The sequence below is a fragment of the Anastrepha obliqua genome, chromosome 2, assembly GCF_027943255.1.
Source record: "Anastrepha obliqua isolate idAnaObli1 chromosome 2, idAnaObli1_1.0, whole genome shotgun sequence".
In the NCBI taxonomy this organism is placed as follows: domain Eukaryota; kingdom Metazoa; phylum Arthropoda; class Insecta; order Diptera; family Tephritidae; genus Anastrepha; species Anastrepha obliqua.
The window spans coordinates 125,758,698-125,775,911 of record NC_072893.1 but is presented as its reverse complement, the minus strand read 5'-3'; the positions used below and the strand labels follow the sequence as shown (position 1 = coordinate 125,775,911).

Genomic DNA, 17,214 nt, shown 5'->3' with positions numbered 1-17,214 from the left:
TGTTTTTGACGAGAGCGTTTTAGATTCTAGCGCTTTTATTGCCGCTTGATTGTCCGAGTATATTTGTGGATAATACTCTCGTTTTTATTACCGTAAATCCCCCTTTTATGGCAGTGACTTCCGCCTGAAATATACTGCAATGACCAGGTAGGCGAAATGATTGGCTAACTCTGCGTTTATCGGAGTAAACTAGGGCCCGAGACTTTTCACCCATGTGTTATTTGTACTCACATCATTTTTTTTTGCGTACTCCGAAATAACTAAAAGAAACACTGTGCAATTTCAATTTAAATGCCTTTTAAGCTTTTATTTATTTTATATATATAATTTTTGTTGTTGTTTTTGTTTGTTTAACATTTCTCTTTTTCAATTTATCAACTGCTTGTTGTTGTTGTGTTTTTAATTCGCTTATGCCTAAAAAATGTACGGTATGTGGTATTGTATATTTAATATATATGTATGTATGCATGTAAATCAGTAATCATATAATTAATAATCGTATAGAGTAAATGGTATGCAATGTACGTGTATATAATAGAATATTATTTAATATATAAGTATTACAAGTAAGTAAAATACATATTACAAAATGAATGCATTGTATATTGTATGTATGTATGTATGTATTATACGTATGTACGTATGTATGCATATGGGCGATTAGAGCGAGCGCTAATTAATACGATTTTAGATTTAAACATTTTTCAAGATTTTCAAAGATGATCATTGCATCAAGCGAATTCATCTACTCAGCAAATGCATTCAAGTAATTTTTCACATTCACTTGAGTTCATTGTGTTTGTGGCTATTAAGCGCTTGCGATCATCAGCTTAGCTTATGCAACTGTAGATCAATATCTCGAGCATATGCGCTGTTATGCTTTGAAATTTCTCCAGCTTTAGCTGCTTTTTTGTTGTTTTTTGTAATTTTTGAATTTGGCAATTATTATAAAGCATATTTTGTTGTACTTCTTTACGATCTTCGATTCATGCTCAGTTCAATTTTTGTTAGCGTAAAATGCATAGCTTTTTATTTGATTGTAAATGCATTTTTTGACTACTTTTTATTTTATTTATTTTTCAAATCTTATAAACAGCAGTTTACTATGTAAATTATATTAGAAACATTTTATGAGCATTTCTTTACAATTTTGTTTGTTTATATATAATTTTTTTTTTTAATTTCAGACGCCACTTCGCCAACTATACACAATTAAGTGCAAGTGGCCCGCCACTATGGCATTTCTAAATTATGACGACAGGCATATAGATTTTGTTATTGTGTTGCTATGGCAATTAGCCCATATCAATGCCATGATCCCAGATTTTCGCACTTTTTTGCGAATTGCCCCAATGCACAATTTTTGCGCATTTACAATAACACTTTTGTTGTTCTATTCTATTCTAATTCCAAAATACAAACGAATAATCATCTAAGAGCTAGTTTACATACAGACTCACGGTTCTCAGATGAACCAATCTCGATTTTTTGTAACTTTGTTATTCAGAGTGAGAAAAGTGCGCGCTGACCCATCAATTGATTCGTACAACAGTCGGTATCTATGATACGCGAATAAAACCGATTTATGTATATTCGGCAAAAAATAAAAAAAGACAACCGTCACTCTAGCAGTATTCGCCAAAAGTGTAGGGGTAGTGTTTACACGCTGTTACAAAAACAAATACATTCAATGATGAAACAAATCAAAGCAAGGTTTTAAAAGCAAAAACAAATTCATTCGGCCTTTAAAAGCCAGCTAGTGACAATGACCAGTGATCGTTTTTGCTACGACAGCCGCATCTGAAGTTATTGTAATGACCCGGATTTGTAGCCGATGAAGTTTTTTACTTCAGTGACAAACCACAAAAAAGATATGGGGAGTTTTTCTCAGGCTATCACAAAAGCAACACCAACCAGTGTTCCTATGACCATTTAAGGACAGAAAGTGGAGTTTGAAGTGGTTTTTGGTTTTTTAGTTTTCAAAATGAATTTTTGTAACAATTTAAGAATAGAAAATGAAGTGGTTTGAAGTGGCTTTTTATTGATAAGGTTTGCAAAATTGATGTTTGTAAGCATTTAAGGACATAAAACTATTTTTGAGGTTGTTTTTGTTTTTTAAGTTTTTAATATTAATTTTTGGGACCATTTAAGGGCAAAAAGTAATCTTTGAAGTTGTTCTTGTTTTCGTTTCTAAGTTTTCAAAATTGATTTTAGTGACGATTTAAGTACAAAAACTGGTCCTTGAAGCTGATTTTGTTTTTCAAAGTTTTTCAAAATTGAGTTTTGTTGTTGAAATTGTATCGCTCCCACAAGCGTCACGTCCATGTGCCTTAGCGTAGAACTGCGTTCGTAGAGAGTTCAAGCTTTTGGCGCCACCACTTTGCGAGTTCTCTTATTGTGTAGCTTCTATTAGAGCGCAAAACTACTAAATCCTAGTTTTTCAGTGCCAGATTAACGGCAGTGACACTGAATTTGTCATTGCCAAATTGGGCGTTTAAACGTTTGAAAGCAGAGTTGAAATTGCACTGAAAACTGGCGTTTAGCAGTATTGAGAAGTAATGAGAGAATATCAGCATTGTAAGTAAATAACGCGCGAGCGCGAGTAACGTAGCGACTTAGTATTCTACTCGTTAGATTACAAGTAGAAAAATTAACAATTTTCCCGTATGGACTCGGTCTAACGGCCAGGTTCTCTACTACAGCATTATGCTACAAAAACACGAATATAAGGGGAATGGTGTTTTGTGCTTACAACAGTAATAACAAATCGCATGAATCGCTATGTAAACGAACGCACTTTAAAAAAATACTGATAACATCGGTATTTATTTAATTTCAGAAGAGGCTAAATTTATGTGAAAATATTAGTTTGCAAAATTTGAAAAAAAAGAAATGTAATTGGCGCTAATATAATATATGAATGTGCATATGCACATTTTACGAAATCAATTTTTTTTTGTTTAGTTATAAGAAAGCTAATGAAAATGCGCGCCAGGCAGTAAATTATTTCAAACTGTTTTTTTTTTTTGCTTTGGAATTTGCAGCATGTTTTTTAGCACTTATGGAATGTTCAACTATGTAAAGAGCGCCAAAAATTGTAAGTTATTGGATTTTTGTCTTTGGAATGTGCAAAATTTTCTTAACTACACATTCTTAATAAATTTTTATCTTTGTAATAATTAATGAAATATTTCATTTTAATGTACAGTTGTGTATAAAAGTTGCACAATTATGTTTTATACACTGTAAGTTAATTAAAAATTCAACAGACACAAATATTTTGTAAATTCCGAAAAATTTGTAAATGAAAAAAAAAAAAAAACAACACACAAAAGTATTCGTATTTTATGAAATGTGAAAAATTGGTTCTACATTTAGGCTTAAAAAAATTACTTTGAAGGCTTACAAATATTTTCATATGAACATAGCTAAATTTTTCTAAATAGAAGAAATTCTGGAACCTTCACCAAAATTGTGCAGACATCAACGCGCAAATTTATAAAATTTATGAATTCATAGCATTATTAGAGGTGCTGTCTGAGTGACACTTCCCAGACTTAATTAGTACAAAAAGTGCCATTTTGGTATTCATAGCATAAATACAAACATTTTTATCCAGTAAGGGTTTTCCATAAATCCATAAATTAAAGTTTTTTTTTTTTTTAATTTGAGAATAAACTTTATGAGCTAATTATACAGGAATTGTATTTATAAAGCGGGAAAAATGTGTAATCTTTTATTAAAAAAAAATATAAATTTAAGTCATTTTTCTAAACAAATCGCCATCTTAGTCATTAGAAAAATAACTTTAAAATGCTTTATATAGAGAAAATTTCGATACAATTTTAGAATTTATAAAGCATTTCATTTCTATTGCATTTTTTCATGCTTTTTTCATAGATTTCCGCACGCAAATGGAATTACGTATATAATTTGAAATTTTTTATTATTCTCTCTCTTTTAATTTTTTAAACTTTATTTTCTCTTTTGGTTTTGGCCTTTTCAAACTACGATATTTTTTTTTAATTATATTGAATTATTATCGTTTACTAATTTTTATTTCTTTATCTTTTTGCTAAGCAATTTTAAATGCAAATATTTTTATGCGTTAAAAAATAGTTTAGAAATGCTTCACTTACAATTTTACACTTATTCATAAAAAACAAAAGCATTTAAAATACTTTATAAAATTGCATTTTTATACGTATTTTCGATTTACATAGCATTTTAAACTTATTTTTACTTTTTTGAATTTGGAGGTTAGAATTTTTTTTTAAATAATATCAAAATACACAACAAATGTAACAACCTCATGAATGGTTCTCCCTATGCCATTTAATATGACGAAGCGCGCCCATCGGCCATTATGCGTCAAATTAATTTGAAAAATGGCAAATATGGCAAAATTTTGAAATGCGTACATTTTGGCATTTTATGCCAAATTTTATTGGAAAAAAATTTACGTAATGAGAACCAGAAAAGTAAATTCGTAAAAAGTAAATTCTATACAAATTTTCAATTGAAAAAGTATTTTTTAAATTTATTTTAACTTTTATGAATTTAGGCAAAAGAATTTTGAAATAAAAATATTTCGCTTTAATTTTTTTTTAAATAAAACATTTCGACCGTTTTTATGTATTATTTTAATATACTTTTCGAAAGGAAATTCTTATAAAAATTTTCGTTTTGCGAAGCATTTTAAATTTATTTCAACTTTTATGAATTAAGTCAAAAACGCTTCCCTTTAAATTTTTTTCAAAGCAAAACATTTCGACCGTTTTTTTATTTTTTTATGCATTGTTTTCATTTACTTCTCAAAAGAAAATTTAAATTTACTCAAAAGAAAGAAATTTTGAAAAGCTCTTTTCATTTTAAGTTTCAACTGCAGCTTAATTTTTTATGCATTGTTTTTTTTTAATATACTTTTCAAAACAAAATTTCTATAAAAGCTTCCTAAACAGATTTATACATATAGTTTTCTTTGTAAATAAAATGTTTCAACTGTTTTAATTTTTTATATAATGCTTAAACATACTTTTCAAAAAGAAATTTCTATATGAAGTTTTTACTTAAAAAGTATTTTAAATTTATTTTAACTTTTATGAATTTAGGCAAAATTATTTTGAAATAAAAAGATTTCCTTTTACATATTGTATTTTTAAATAAAATATTTCGACCGGTTTTTTTAATTTTTTATGCATTGTTTTCATTTACTTTTCAAAAGAAAATTTTCATAAAAATTTAAAATTTAATTTTTTAATTTAAAATTTTAATTTAAATTTATGAATTTACTCAAAAGAGCTTTAAAAAACTTCCTAAGGAAATTTACCCATACATTTTTTTTAAATAAAATGTTTGAGCTGCAGTTCAATTTTTTTATGTTTTATTTTAATTTACTTTTCAAAAGAAAATTTCCATAAAAAATTTCGCTTTATAAAGTATTTTAAATTTATTTTAACTTTTATGATTTCAGCAAAAGAGCTTTTTGAGATAAAAATATTTCTTTTACAATTTTTTTAAATAAAACATTACGACAGTTTTTTAATATTTTTGTGTATTTTTTTAATTCTCTTTTTAAAGGAAAACTCGTATATAAATTTTCGGTTTATAAAGTAGGTATTTTAAATTTATTTTAATTTTTAAGAATTTAGGCAAAGGGGTTTCGAAATAAATATATTTCCCTTAAAATTTTTTTAAATAAAACATTTCGACCGGTTCTTTTATTTTTTTATGCATTTTTTAAATTGAATTTTTCATTTACTTTTCAAAAGAAAATTTTTTATAAAAATTTAAAATTTAATTTTTTTATTTAAAAGTAAAAATTTAATTTTAAATTTATAAATTTACTCAAAAAAGCTTTGAAAAACTTCCTAAGAAGATTTATCTATACATTTTTTTAAATAAAACGTTTCAACTGCAGTTTAGTTTTTTTAGGTTTTATTTTAATTTACTTTTTAAAAGAAAATTCACATAACAATTTCTTTTTATAAAGTATTTTAAATTTTTTTTTAACTTTTACGAATTTAGACAAAAGAGCTTTGAAATAAAAAGATTTCTCTTTAAATGCTTTTAAATAAAACTTTGCGACCGTTTTTTAATTATTTAATTAGCTTTTTAAACGGAAAATTTTTACACAAATTTTCGTTGCATAAAGTATTTTGAATTTATTGAACTTTTTTTTTTAATTTTAAAATTTTTCAACAGAGCTTGGAAATGCTTCACAAAAATTTCCATACGTTTTTAAATAAGGTAATTCGACTGTGTAATTTTTTATGTATTGTTTTAATTTACTTTTCAAATTTCTATACAAATTTTCGGGTTTAAAAAATGTTTCAAATTTATTTTAACTGCTCACAAAAGACATCTCAATACATTTTTTTAACAAAGCGTTTCGACTGTGTTTATAATTTTCTCCATGCGTTTGGCTGTAAGTAAAGGGTCTTTCAAGAGTGACGCCTAGATGTCAGTAGTAAATAACTTCTAGACAAAACCTGTTTTTTATGTCATCTTTGACACTTGTCAAGTACAATTTTATACGACAAAACAACGAGTTAAAATTATTGAAACTAATTATGAAAACAGTCGACAACATATCGCATAACTCGTAATTTTTTTGGTGGAAATAGTCGACCGAATGAGTCGGCAAGTCAATGGTTGGGGAAACAATTTCAAGAAACTGTTGCTGTCGTGGTTAGAAAAAGGACTGCCAGACAAAAAACTGGACGTTTTGTTGAGAAGTTTGCTGCTGTAGCGCAAAGTGTTGCTGAACAACCTTTAGCATCGATATCTGGACGTTCTCAACAATTAGGCATTCATGGAGGAACTGTTTGACAGATTTTACATTGGGATTTACATACATTTGTATGCTTAAATTACAAAAATTTATTTGGCACAAGAATTGAAGCCAACAGATCATTAGCCATGAAGAATTTTCGTGAATTGGTGCTTTGTACATGAGGGCGGTTTTCCATGCAAAATCATCTTTAGTGATGAAGCTCATTTCTCATGGGATGGATTTTTAAACAAGCAAAATTGTCGCGTTTGGGGAGAATAAAACCCTGGAGTAATTTGAGAAAAATCATTGCATCCACTAAAATGTAGTGTTTGGCGTGGTTTTTGGGCTGATGGAATAATTGGCACGTTTTTCTCGTAGCTGAAGATAAAAGAGTCAATGGACATCATCGCTACTCACAACTGATTGCAGATTTTTTGTCGCCTGAACTTGAAGGAATAGACATAGACGATCTCTACTTTCACCAGCATGGAAACACAAGTCACACAACCACAAGTCAGGAAACCATTGCATTATTGCCTTCAAAGTTTCTTAATCGATTCATTTCACGTAATGTTGACCCAACTGGCCACTTAGATCATGCGATCTAACTCCACTAGACTACTTTTTGTGGGGTTTTTCGCAAAGTAAAGTCTACGTGAGTAAGCCAGCAACGATTCCAGAGCTGAAACACAACATGCAAATCGAGATTGCTGAACTGAGTGCGATGTGTGAGCGAGTCTTTGAAAATGTTATTTCTCGTATGACAGCCAAAATCACGTAAGCGGTTATCGCGCAAATCAAGAAGTATGACAGCCGTTGTTGTTGTTGTAGCAGTAACTTTGTCCTGCCAGTGTAGTGTAATCACCGGTCGTCTTCGTCTAGCTCATCTAAAGGTAGGCCCAGAAAACTTGCTGTTTCGACAGGTTGGGTTCAGATGGAGAGGGGTGTTAGATGAGTGGGTTTGATGGTGCATGTGAAAAGGTGGTTAATGTCATGCGTGGTGCCTTCACATGCCAGCCGTAGATGCCTGTGCTGAGATGGTGGACATTTAAATGATGCCATTTTTCAGATGCAACTTTTAACCGCGGTATTTTGAATGAAAATCGTGAAACCTGAAAGAATCTAAATAAAAAAAATTTTTTTTTAAACAACAACTAGGCGCGTTTTTTGAAAGGCTCTTTATAAGTATAAACTGCAGTCAAGCGCGAATGTTTGAAAAATTTTGTAAATTTACTGCTTGCATGATATCTCAAAAGAAGCAAGCAGACAAGAAGCAAAAAAATACAAAATATAAAAAAAGTAGCTACAGCTAAAAAAAATTACGAACTTGCTCTTAATACAGTTATTTGGGGACCAAATTGTTTTTCAAAGTTTGTATATGACTTTTAATTTATATTGTCGTTATTTTTTAATTTTTATTTTTTTGTTTTTGTTTTTGTTTTTATTTTTATTTTTTTTATTTTGATTTTTATATCATTACAACATTTCGCACGCTACGCTCTAATGCTACATACATATACATATATATGAAGTAAATCTAGTACAATAATTATTCAGAATTTCTGTATGCTAAACAGACTTTTTATTATATTTTTATTATTAGTTATATTGTTTTGTTTTGTTTATATATAACAGACAGAAAATTTCCATTGCATTAATTTTACACACAAAAAGTGCAATCGAATACATACATCAAACGAAAAATGCATATTACTAAATTAGTATCGAAAATAAGAACAAAAATGAAGTAAAATAAAAATTAAATGTAATTAAAGAAAAAAAAGATGCTCGCCCAAAACGTCTTAAAAACTAGCTTACAATCGGTGCTGCTCAAACATGAAACATTTTCGAAACGCGCACGGCCAACCAGCCAGAAAAGCGTTGCTCTGCCATCAAGGCTACTAGCCACTAAATATCATTCAAGCTCATCCTTTCCCGGCGGTGGATTCTATTAAAAAATATCCTATACTTTTCAAAACGCCTGTTTTGCCTGCTTTGCTGCTCTCAACAGCTTCCTACTAATACATTTACACTGCACTGTGTCCACACTCAATATAGCAAATCTGTCTTCTGCGTGCCTTCGCTGTACGCAATGGTGAGATCATCATTCGCCGGTTTGATGTACTGCAAACTCTCCGATTCCTCGCCGTCACCTATGTCAACGCCGCTGCTGCTACCGCCGCCATTACTACTACCACAACCACCACCACCATTAGTTTGGCCATTTTGTGTGGCGGTGTTCGTGTTGGTGGTACCGTTAGTTGTGGGTGTTGAGGTGTTATTGTAGGCATGGTGTGCCAATCCATTGGGTGCACGCGTTACGCCCAATTGAAAGTGATTATCGATAGGCGCCTTCACCGGAGTATAGAAACCGAGCGGCGCTGAACCTACAAAGTATTGAAGGGGAGAAAAAGAGAAAAGGTAGAATGTTGCGATTAGTATAAAATAGGTGCACGCTATGAACTTAAAGGTAAACGAGACGTTTCTATTTGAGTAAAATTATTGAATAATAAATATCATAGGTGATAATATGAAATGCTTTGTGAGACTTAAATGTAAAGGAATTTGGCATTAAAGTGATTTAAATGTAGAAATATTCAAGCGAACCAAAGTGTATGTAATTCTATGCCAAACATGCATGAGTTGGTGTGGAACTTTTGGGGTTTGTGATTAGATGTGGTTTTGTTTTTTGTTTGGTACTTTGGAGGCCAACCACCGCAAGTGTTGATTGCATGCGTAAAAAGCATTAGAATGCTTACTGTTCTCCATAACTAAATACTCAGACTCCGGCAGGCGATTAAAAAGTTTCTACTACAAACTAGCCACATAAAGCGTAGAAAAGGGAAAAACAATTTTATAATAAATTTCAAATTAAATTTTTGTTGGATTATTTTAGCTAATTTACTAAATTCTGACTAACAGACGTATGGTAATGCGATAAAAAAATTCACCACAATTCACAATTGAGAATTAGTTCATAACAGCTATCTGGGTATTCTAAAAAAAAAATCAAAAGCTAAAAAGGGATTCAGAAGATACGGCCAAGTTCAGACCGTTAACGCTTTGGATAGGGCACAGAAACGTTACATGATGGTCATGACAGACAATTTTGTGCAAGTGCCTCAGGCTACAGCGGCCTGTAAAGTAACCAGTTAGAAGTCTTAAGTCCACTGTGCTTAGTGAAAGTAGGCAGGTAGGTGAGTACCCCAGGTATACTACAAGTAGCACTTACGTGCCGTTTTGATACCATAATGTGGAGCACTACCTGCGAAAAAATTTAGTGATGAGAAAACCGTCTACAGCCATCCAGTGCTGTTGATGTAGTGGGGGAAAGAAAAGGGATCTAGGCTGAAGAATTTCTTCAAGCCATCCTCAAAGGGCACGTTAAGGAATCTCAAGCGCCTATCTGCCAGATCCGGACATTTGCAGAGAAAGTGTTCAACAGTCTCTTTCTCTGCAGGATCCCCACAGCTTCTGCAATAGGGGTTGTACGGAATTCCAAGCTTCTTCGCATGAGTACCGATCACCCAGTGACCAGTGAACACCGCAATGAGTTTTTGAAATTGAATGGCGGGGGATTCCCATTACCTTAAGCGTTCTGTCTATATCGTATTGAGGTCATAGTGTTTTCGAAATAGTATACGATGAGATAGGACATCCATCTGTCTTGCGCTTTTTTTAGAAATAAATTGTGTAGTTCCCCGGTCAAGGGGACTGAGTGAAAGTAGCTTATCAGAAATTCCTCTGAATTGTTTCGCTTGCCGCTAACCGATGGAATTTCGCCAGTGTTCAACGAACTTCTTCTTAAACATAACCAGCAAGTCCATTTTGCATTAGCTGTGTTGGGGATGATAAGGTAAAATCATCTCTGCAACTACTCCATAGATTTAAGAATATTAAGAAGTTTAAATTTTTTTTACTTATTTATTTACATAATATAATAAGGTAATGAAATATGACTTGGAAAGCTTCTTATGTAATTAAGGCAATTGGCATTCAAGGCAATTAGCCTGGTTGACACCAATAAATTGCCTTTTTTTGAAATTTATTTTTCAAGTTATCTGGGCGCAAGAAACATTTTGGAGCATTTTTGGCATTTGAAAGAAAAATATTTGCACTTTAATATGCTGGACTGGAACCCGCAAGGGACCAGAGGTCGCAGTCGACCAAAAAACACTTGTAGAAGGTCGATGCTGCGCGAACTAGCAGATGCCCACATCTAATGGGACGGTGCAAAAACAACAGCACAGAACCGTGTACGATGGAAGAGTCTTGTCGAGGCCCTATGCTCCCGAGAGGAGTGAACAAGGAACCAAAAAAAAACTGCTGTATGTGTTTGTTTTTTAGAGAAAATAAATAGTATTGCTACATGACTCAAATATAGGCCAAAAACAAATATAAACAAAAATATAGATTAAAATATCTCGGAAGCCTGCGCAATTACGGACGCGAGATTGCATTCAGCACGTCGCAACACCTTTGGAAAAGTACAATTTGGTTTCTGGTAAAATATGTTCAGTCAATCTTATCAGTCCCTGCAATTTTGGTGAAGTTTTTTATTCTCCACTTGTAATTTCTAAACATCAGTATTCCAGTAACTTCTTCGTCACTTTATTTACAAGCCTCTCTTCTCTCTCTCCTTTCCTCTTTCCTTTAATTGTGCCACAATGATTTTTTCGCTCTAACCTAACCTAACCCAACTTACAAAGCAGTTATCTAATCAGTCAGCTGGTTTGGGTGTTGTAACTGATTTTGATTTGACAGAAAACGTATAAAGTTGTTGCATATGAATATACAGCTACAAACTTTATAAACTGTGGAGTTGTAATACATTAAAACGTAGACACTAAATTAACTTTTAATACCGCCGCTTAAGCAAAACGAGCATGCATGCTCAAAATTTTAATCAATTATTGTAGCTCCTAATTAATTTTTTTTGTACAATCTTTCCGCTTAGTCTTTTTTATACTTTTCTTTTAATCAATTACTACGTGTTTTTATGTGTTTTAAGCTGCTAATTAATTAAACGAATTGAAAAAAGTGGTAAACTTGAAGCTTGAATCGCTTGAATGCAGTGGATTCATCAAGCAACCGCAACAACTCACTTGAAGATTAAAATTGGAGCAAAGCACACCACAAACAAAAGCAAATGAAAATGCTCGAATAACAATAGCAAATAGACGAATTAGCGAATAACAAACGATTTAATAACAGATAAAAAAAATAAAAACAATTACAAAAAATACAAAAAATATAGTATATAAATAAAAATAAATAAAACAAAAAATATAAAAAACCAAATTTAAAAAAATAATAATAATAAAATAAATTAAAAAATAAATAAAATGTTTGTTAGGTTAACAAAAAAACAAATATTTAAAAAAAAGTAAATAAAAAGAAAAAATAAATAAATACAAAAAAATTTCTATTTTTTTATATTTTGTTTTTAATTTTTTCTATTTTAATCTAACAAAAATTTTATTTTTTATATATTTTTTATTTAGGTATTTTTTGTAATTGTTTTTATTTTTTACCTGTTATTAATTAAATTTTTTATTTTATTTTTTTTTAGTTTTTTTTTTTTTTTTTGTTTTTAAACATGAAAAAAATTATGTACTTGAAGTGACTTATTTCAATAGACAATACAAAATTTCAGCGCTAATTCAAAAATATTCTACACGAATTTACTTCAAAGGACAATAAAAAATTTCTTCAATTAACTTAATAAAAAACATAATAATAATCACTTAACAGTTCAATTCACTTAATAAAAACAAAAGTTCTACACAAAATAGCTGCACATATAAATACAATGCACAATCACCCAATTTTGTTTTTGAATAACTTTTTCACTAAAATTGTTCAGAAAAAAATTGAATTTGAGTGATGGAAATCATTATTTTGACCTTCACGCGCTCCTTTGCTTGTCCGTTTCTATGCTGCGGGTGTATAGTTCACAAGTATCAAATATGTTTGACGTACGACGCCACTTGAAAAATTATAAATCTTCCGATAGGGTGATAAATTTTGCGCCACCTTGTATTTATTACTTTTCTGGCATTTGAACTATAATTAATTTGCTTTTAAAATTGTTAAGCAAACTTTTTATTTTTCGAGAAAATGTTTGTGCCTTGATGGGTACTAAAACGATTTGATTCTAAATGTGAAAGAAATCAACATTTGGCTTCAAATTGCAGCAGCGACTTTTTCATTTTAATTTTAACCCCGACTTTCTCAAAATTTAGATAGATTACTAATTCATAATCTGCGTGAAAATTTCTACAAGAGTCATCGGTATTTATTCTTGAATTTCATATTTGTTTCGTGTGAAAATGTAAGGTTGAAGAGCGTATTTATGAAGAGTGAGCCTCGGTTGGCTAAAAACGCTAACTCCAAAAAATTGACGTTCAATATTTTTAAATTGAGTAATGAAATTTCTTACAAATAGTCCTTGCGTTTCCAAGGCTGTCAATAAACATCGCCAATATGGCTGGCTGATAGGTTAGGTTAAGTTGACCCGGCTGGCTGAAAGCCATCACATAGACCTATTGGTCCTTAGTGGTACCAGATGGAGCCTGACCCTTACGTTTTCTTGTAGTAGGCTTTTTGTAATAAGCCTTCGCCTTTTGCGAATCTAAGTAAGCTCTGAAACTCTAACCCCGAGAGACATTCTAACCTCTCATATTGTAAACCTCCTAAACATTTCATTCGGGTTCTAGCTAACGACTGATGGCTGGCTGATAACACACAGAAATCTAAACTATTCTAATCTAATTTCAGTTCAAAAACCGAAATGGTCTTTTCCTTAACAAAATCGATATCAAAAATCATGCATTGGCTTCGTGGCAGTCAACCGATACTACAATTTTCATTTCCAACACAACCGCCGATACCCTCACCGCACATCTTTTGATTATCTGATTACTAAATGCGAGAATTCAAAGCGGAATAAGCACTGAGGAATGAATGATGGGGAGTCTCAGACAGGCACACCTTTTTGGAGGAAAATAAAATTGTTCGGTAGAGCAAACATTAGTGGCTGACTGGTTCACTAACTATACCTAATCGACTGCATTCTTTGTCTATTGGGGCAGAAATTCAGCTTTGTCTTAAAAATGTTGAGTTGACACATAGCCGGCCTTTTGCTTTCTACGCTTCTGATTACTATATTCGTATATCCACTTTTCATGGAATATCTATCTGTTCATGCGTAGGTCAGAGCGTCATTGAAGCCTTATATCTAAATTCGTATGTCACCTAATTGCATTGCCACTGAGCCGTTCTTAGGAAGGTAGATAGGTAGAAGTGGCAGTCGGCCTTTAAACCAACTCACTTAGACTGTTGCCGATCTATTGTGATACCACAGTAGCAGTTTATCTGCTACTCTCCGTCAAACCATTTTGTTTTAATACAAACCCATTGAAGTGACTGACGCTTATATCCCATCATACAAGAACAATGACCCAAAGCATCTAAACCTAGTGGCATGCCACGCAGGAGAGTAATAAAGTAGATGTCTGACAGACTCTTTTTCCCCCCTCATTCTTGCAAATTCTGCAATAGAGGAGTTCTTCTTAATCATTCTTAAAGCTTCCAAACTTTTTTACACTCTTGTTTCAGAGAAAACTTCAACGGGGGATATATGGAACTTTCTGAGCTGCTAACGACGATCTCTGAAAGTAATTGGTCTTGATGTGGAAAATCTTCTCTCCTGACTTCACTTGATGTTTCTAGTTGGCATCAACTAGCACGAGAACTTGATGAAAATTACTTAGGCGGTATGAGCGCCAACCAAAAGGAGTTGTTAATGTTGTAGCCATTTATCAAGGCCTGCTAGGCATGGTGTAGTCACCGATCGTCATCGTCTAACTCGACAGGTTGGGTCTAGAGAGACAGAGGTGTTAGATGAGCGGGTTTAAGAGGGGGCATGAATAGGTGGTTAGTGTCGTGCGGGGTACCTTCACATGCTGCACATATGTTGGGATCGATTCTGGATAAGCAGAAGTTTACCAAGATGACGCGGGTCCCACGAGACAGCTGAAGCCCTTGGTCTGCGATGGACGGTTGAACTCCGGTGACGGAACTTGGGGAAGAAATTTGATGTAAAGAAATTTACACATTTTGCAGCTCAATGCGGTGGAGTTAAAATTTGGAGGATTTTTTAATTATTGCTCAAGTTATCCCACTTATCTTTGGAGGTACCACCAGGGCTACCACCTTACATAACCTAATCTAATCTACTTTTCACGAGTATCGAAAATTTTGTCGAGAAATTAGACGCGCAAAGTCTTTCTTAAGTGTTGCTTTTATGATCCCAATGGCAAAATTTTGCAAAAAGCCCGAACTTGATAAAGAGAAAACAAAAAAAGCAGACAATAATTATTAAAAAAATCATAATTTTCTCAGTGTTGTGTCTATTTTTGTGGGTGCGAGTACAATATTTAATTATGACTGAAGCGTCAAATTTACGATTACATAATTGCTTACAAGTTTGCATCTCGAAAAAGGGTCCGAAAAATCAAGTTATCCATTGCTCGCATTTAAGCGCATCCTCCAACTACTAGTTTTTATCACCCCACCCATCATTACAAATAATAAAGAAGCCTGGGTACATAACGAACTCTCCTCTCGTCTGCCACTCAGTGTTGGATAGTGTCGATGATTGCGTGGCAGGATCGCAAAATTGAATTATGTTTACAGTGCTTCCAAGTGAAATGTTAAATTAATAATAAAATATAATATGCGTATAACAGACATTACAGCTATAAAGCGTGATTACAAGATACTAATTTTAATTATAATTATGGGCATGCGTTTATAGCAGATATTCGTAGTGTTGCAAATTTGTAATTTTCTATGTTAATAAAGTGTTAAAGGCGTGAAAGTGTGTTTGTTTTTAACATTAGAGATTAATTTTGTTGATAATAAATAAATGTTAAATTTAAACCGGTTAGTTACCTCAACTCAAATATGATATCTGTTTTTTTTTTTTTTTTCAAAAATGGTCGAACACACGTACACACAATTCGTAGTTGAAAATTTTGTTCATAAAAGTTTTTCTGTGAGTTAATAAGAGAGTAGAGCAACATTCACTGCATATTTCACACATTTTTGGCGTTTCAAATTTCGTAGTTAAACAAAAAAGTGGAATAGCAGCATTTCGAATAGTGTTTCACGCATTTCGGTTACCCATAAACTCTTTCGCGTACAACGTAAACGCGTAAACGTTACTATGTTACAGTTTACGTGCGCGTTTTTTCAGCTGATTAACATCTGATTTAATTTTTTTCCCCGTTACATACGAATTACTGCATTGTGAATTGTGTGAGTGTTTAATTGCATATTTCACAGCAAACTTTAGTTGATTTTGAGTTGATTTTTGTTGTCGACACATGACTTTGGTACTTTGATATTTGAAAGCATTAGCACTATTTAAATGTTAGCTGCAGAGCTGCACATGGTTGCGACTATACTCGCAAATTTAATTACTTAGTAGGCATAATAAGTTTTTGGCTTTTTTTAGATTTAGTTTAGTATATAAAACATTTTTGGCAGTATTATTATTCTTTTCAGGTGGTTGTTAGAAGTTTAAGTAGCTTTACTTGTAGAATACTTAAAGGTAGTATTTAGTATTTAGGTAGTAATGCATAGTATAAGTAGCAGAGTAGCGGTGCTGTTGGTGATAATGGTCTTGGTTTGGTAGTACGAGCAAAAGTAGCAGGCGGGCGGCGCACGGGCAGGCAGACAGTTTTATAGCTTTGGTATTGTTAACATTTCTTTTATAAAAAAAAAACTTGGCATTTACGGAGTTGCGTAAAATTTATGCTTTGTTATTATTACTTTTTTTAATAAATATTTTTTTTTTGATTTTTTTACGATATTTCGATTTTTCTCGTTTTCTTTAACGCGCTTTTTCAGTTTAGGCACACTTACACAAACGCATTGTAAACATGATTTCGTTTTTGTTTCTCTTTTGTTAAATTATTTAATTTACATCTGCAAAAGATTCGTAAAGAGTGAGAAAAATGTTTGATTAGGTTTTGAGTTAGAGCAATAAGGGAGAGGATATAAAAAGTGCTGCATTCGTTATTAGTTAAAAATCACAGTTTGAGATAAGTTTAAATTCAATGAGAGGAAATTTAATTTAAAAAATTAAAAAAAAAAAAATAATAATAAAAAAAAATTTTAAAAACATGTATTTAAAGATAACTTTTGTTTTTAAAAAAGCTATAGTTAAATAATTAAATATTTTAAAAACAAAAAGCATCAAAATTCACTGAGCCTGTTAAAAGGCACACTTTGAGGCAATATTAAATTCAATGTCAAGAAATTTAATTTTAAAAAAATTTTATTAAAAAAATAATAAAAAAAAACATATATTTAAGAAATAGCTTTTAATTGAAAAGAAGTTAATAATTAAATATTTTAAGCAAAAAAAA

At 31.7% G+C, this 17,214-nt stretch overlaps 1 protein-coding gene across 4 annotated transcripts in view; it reads right to left on the bottom strand.

The window, feature by feature from the left end:
* Positions 1 to 8,238: 8,238 nt before the first annotated feature.
* Positions 8,239 to 17,214, bottom strand: part of LOC129237850 (uncharacterized) — a 149,829-nt gene continuing 140,853 nt past the window's right edge. For 2 of the 4 annotated variants that reach the window (XM_054872805.1, XM_054872806.1), the window contains exon 6: positions 8,239 to 9,162. In XM_054872805.1, the coding sequence (XP_054728780.1) occupies positions 8,825 to 9,162 (338 nt within the window). In that variant the 3' untranslated portion in view covers positions 8,239 to 8,824. Of the gene's footprint in view, positions 9,163 to 15,733; positions 16,772 to 17,214 lie in introns of all 4 variants that reach the window. The other 2 variants (XR_008581778.1, XM_054872808.1) reach the window with 2 other exon arrangements.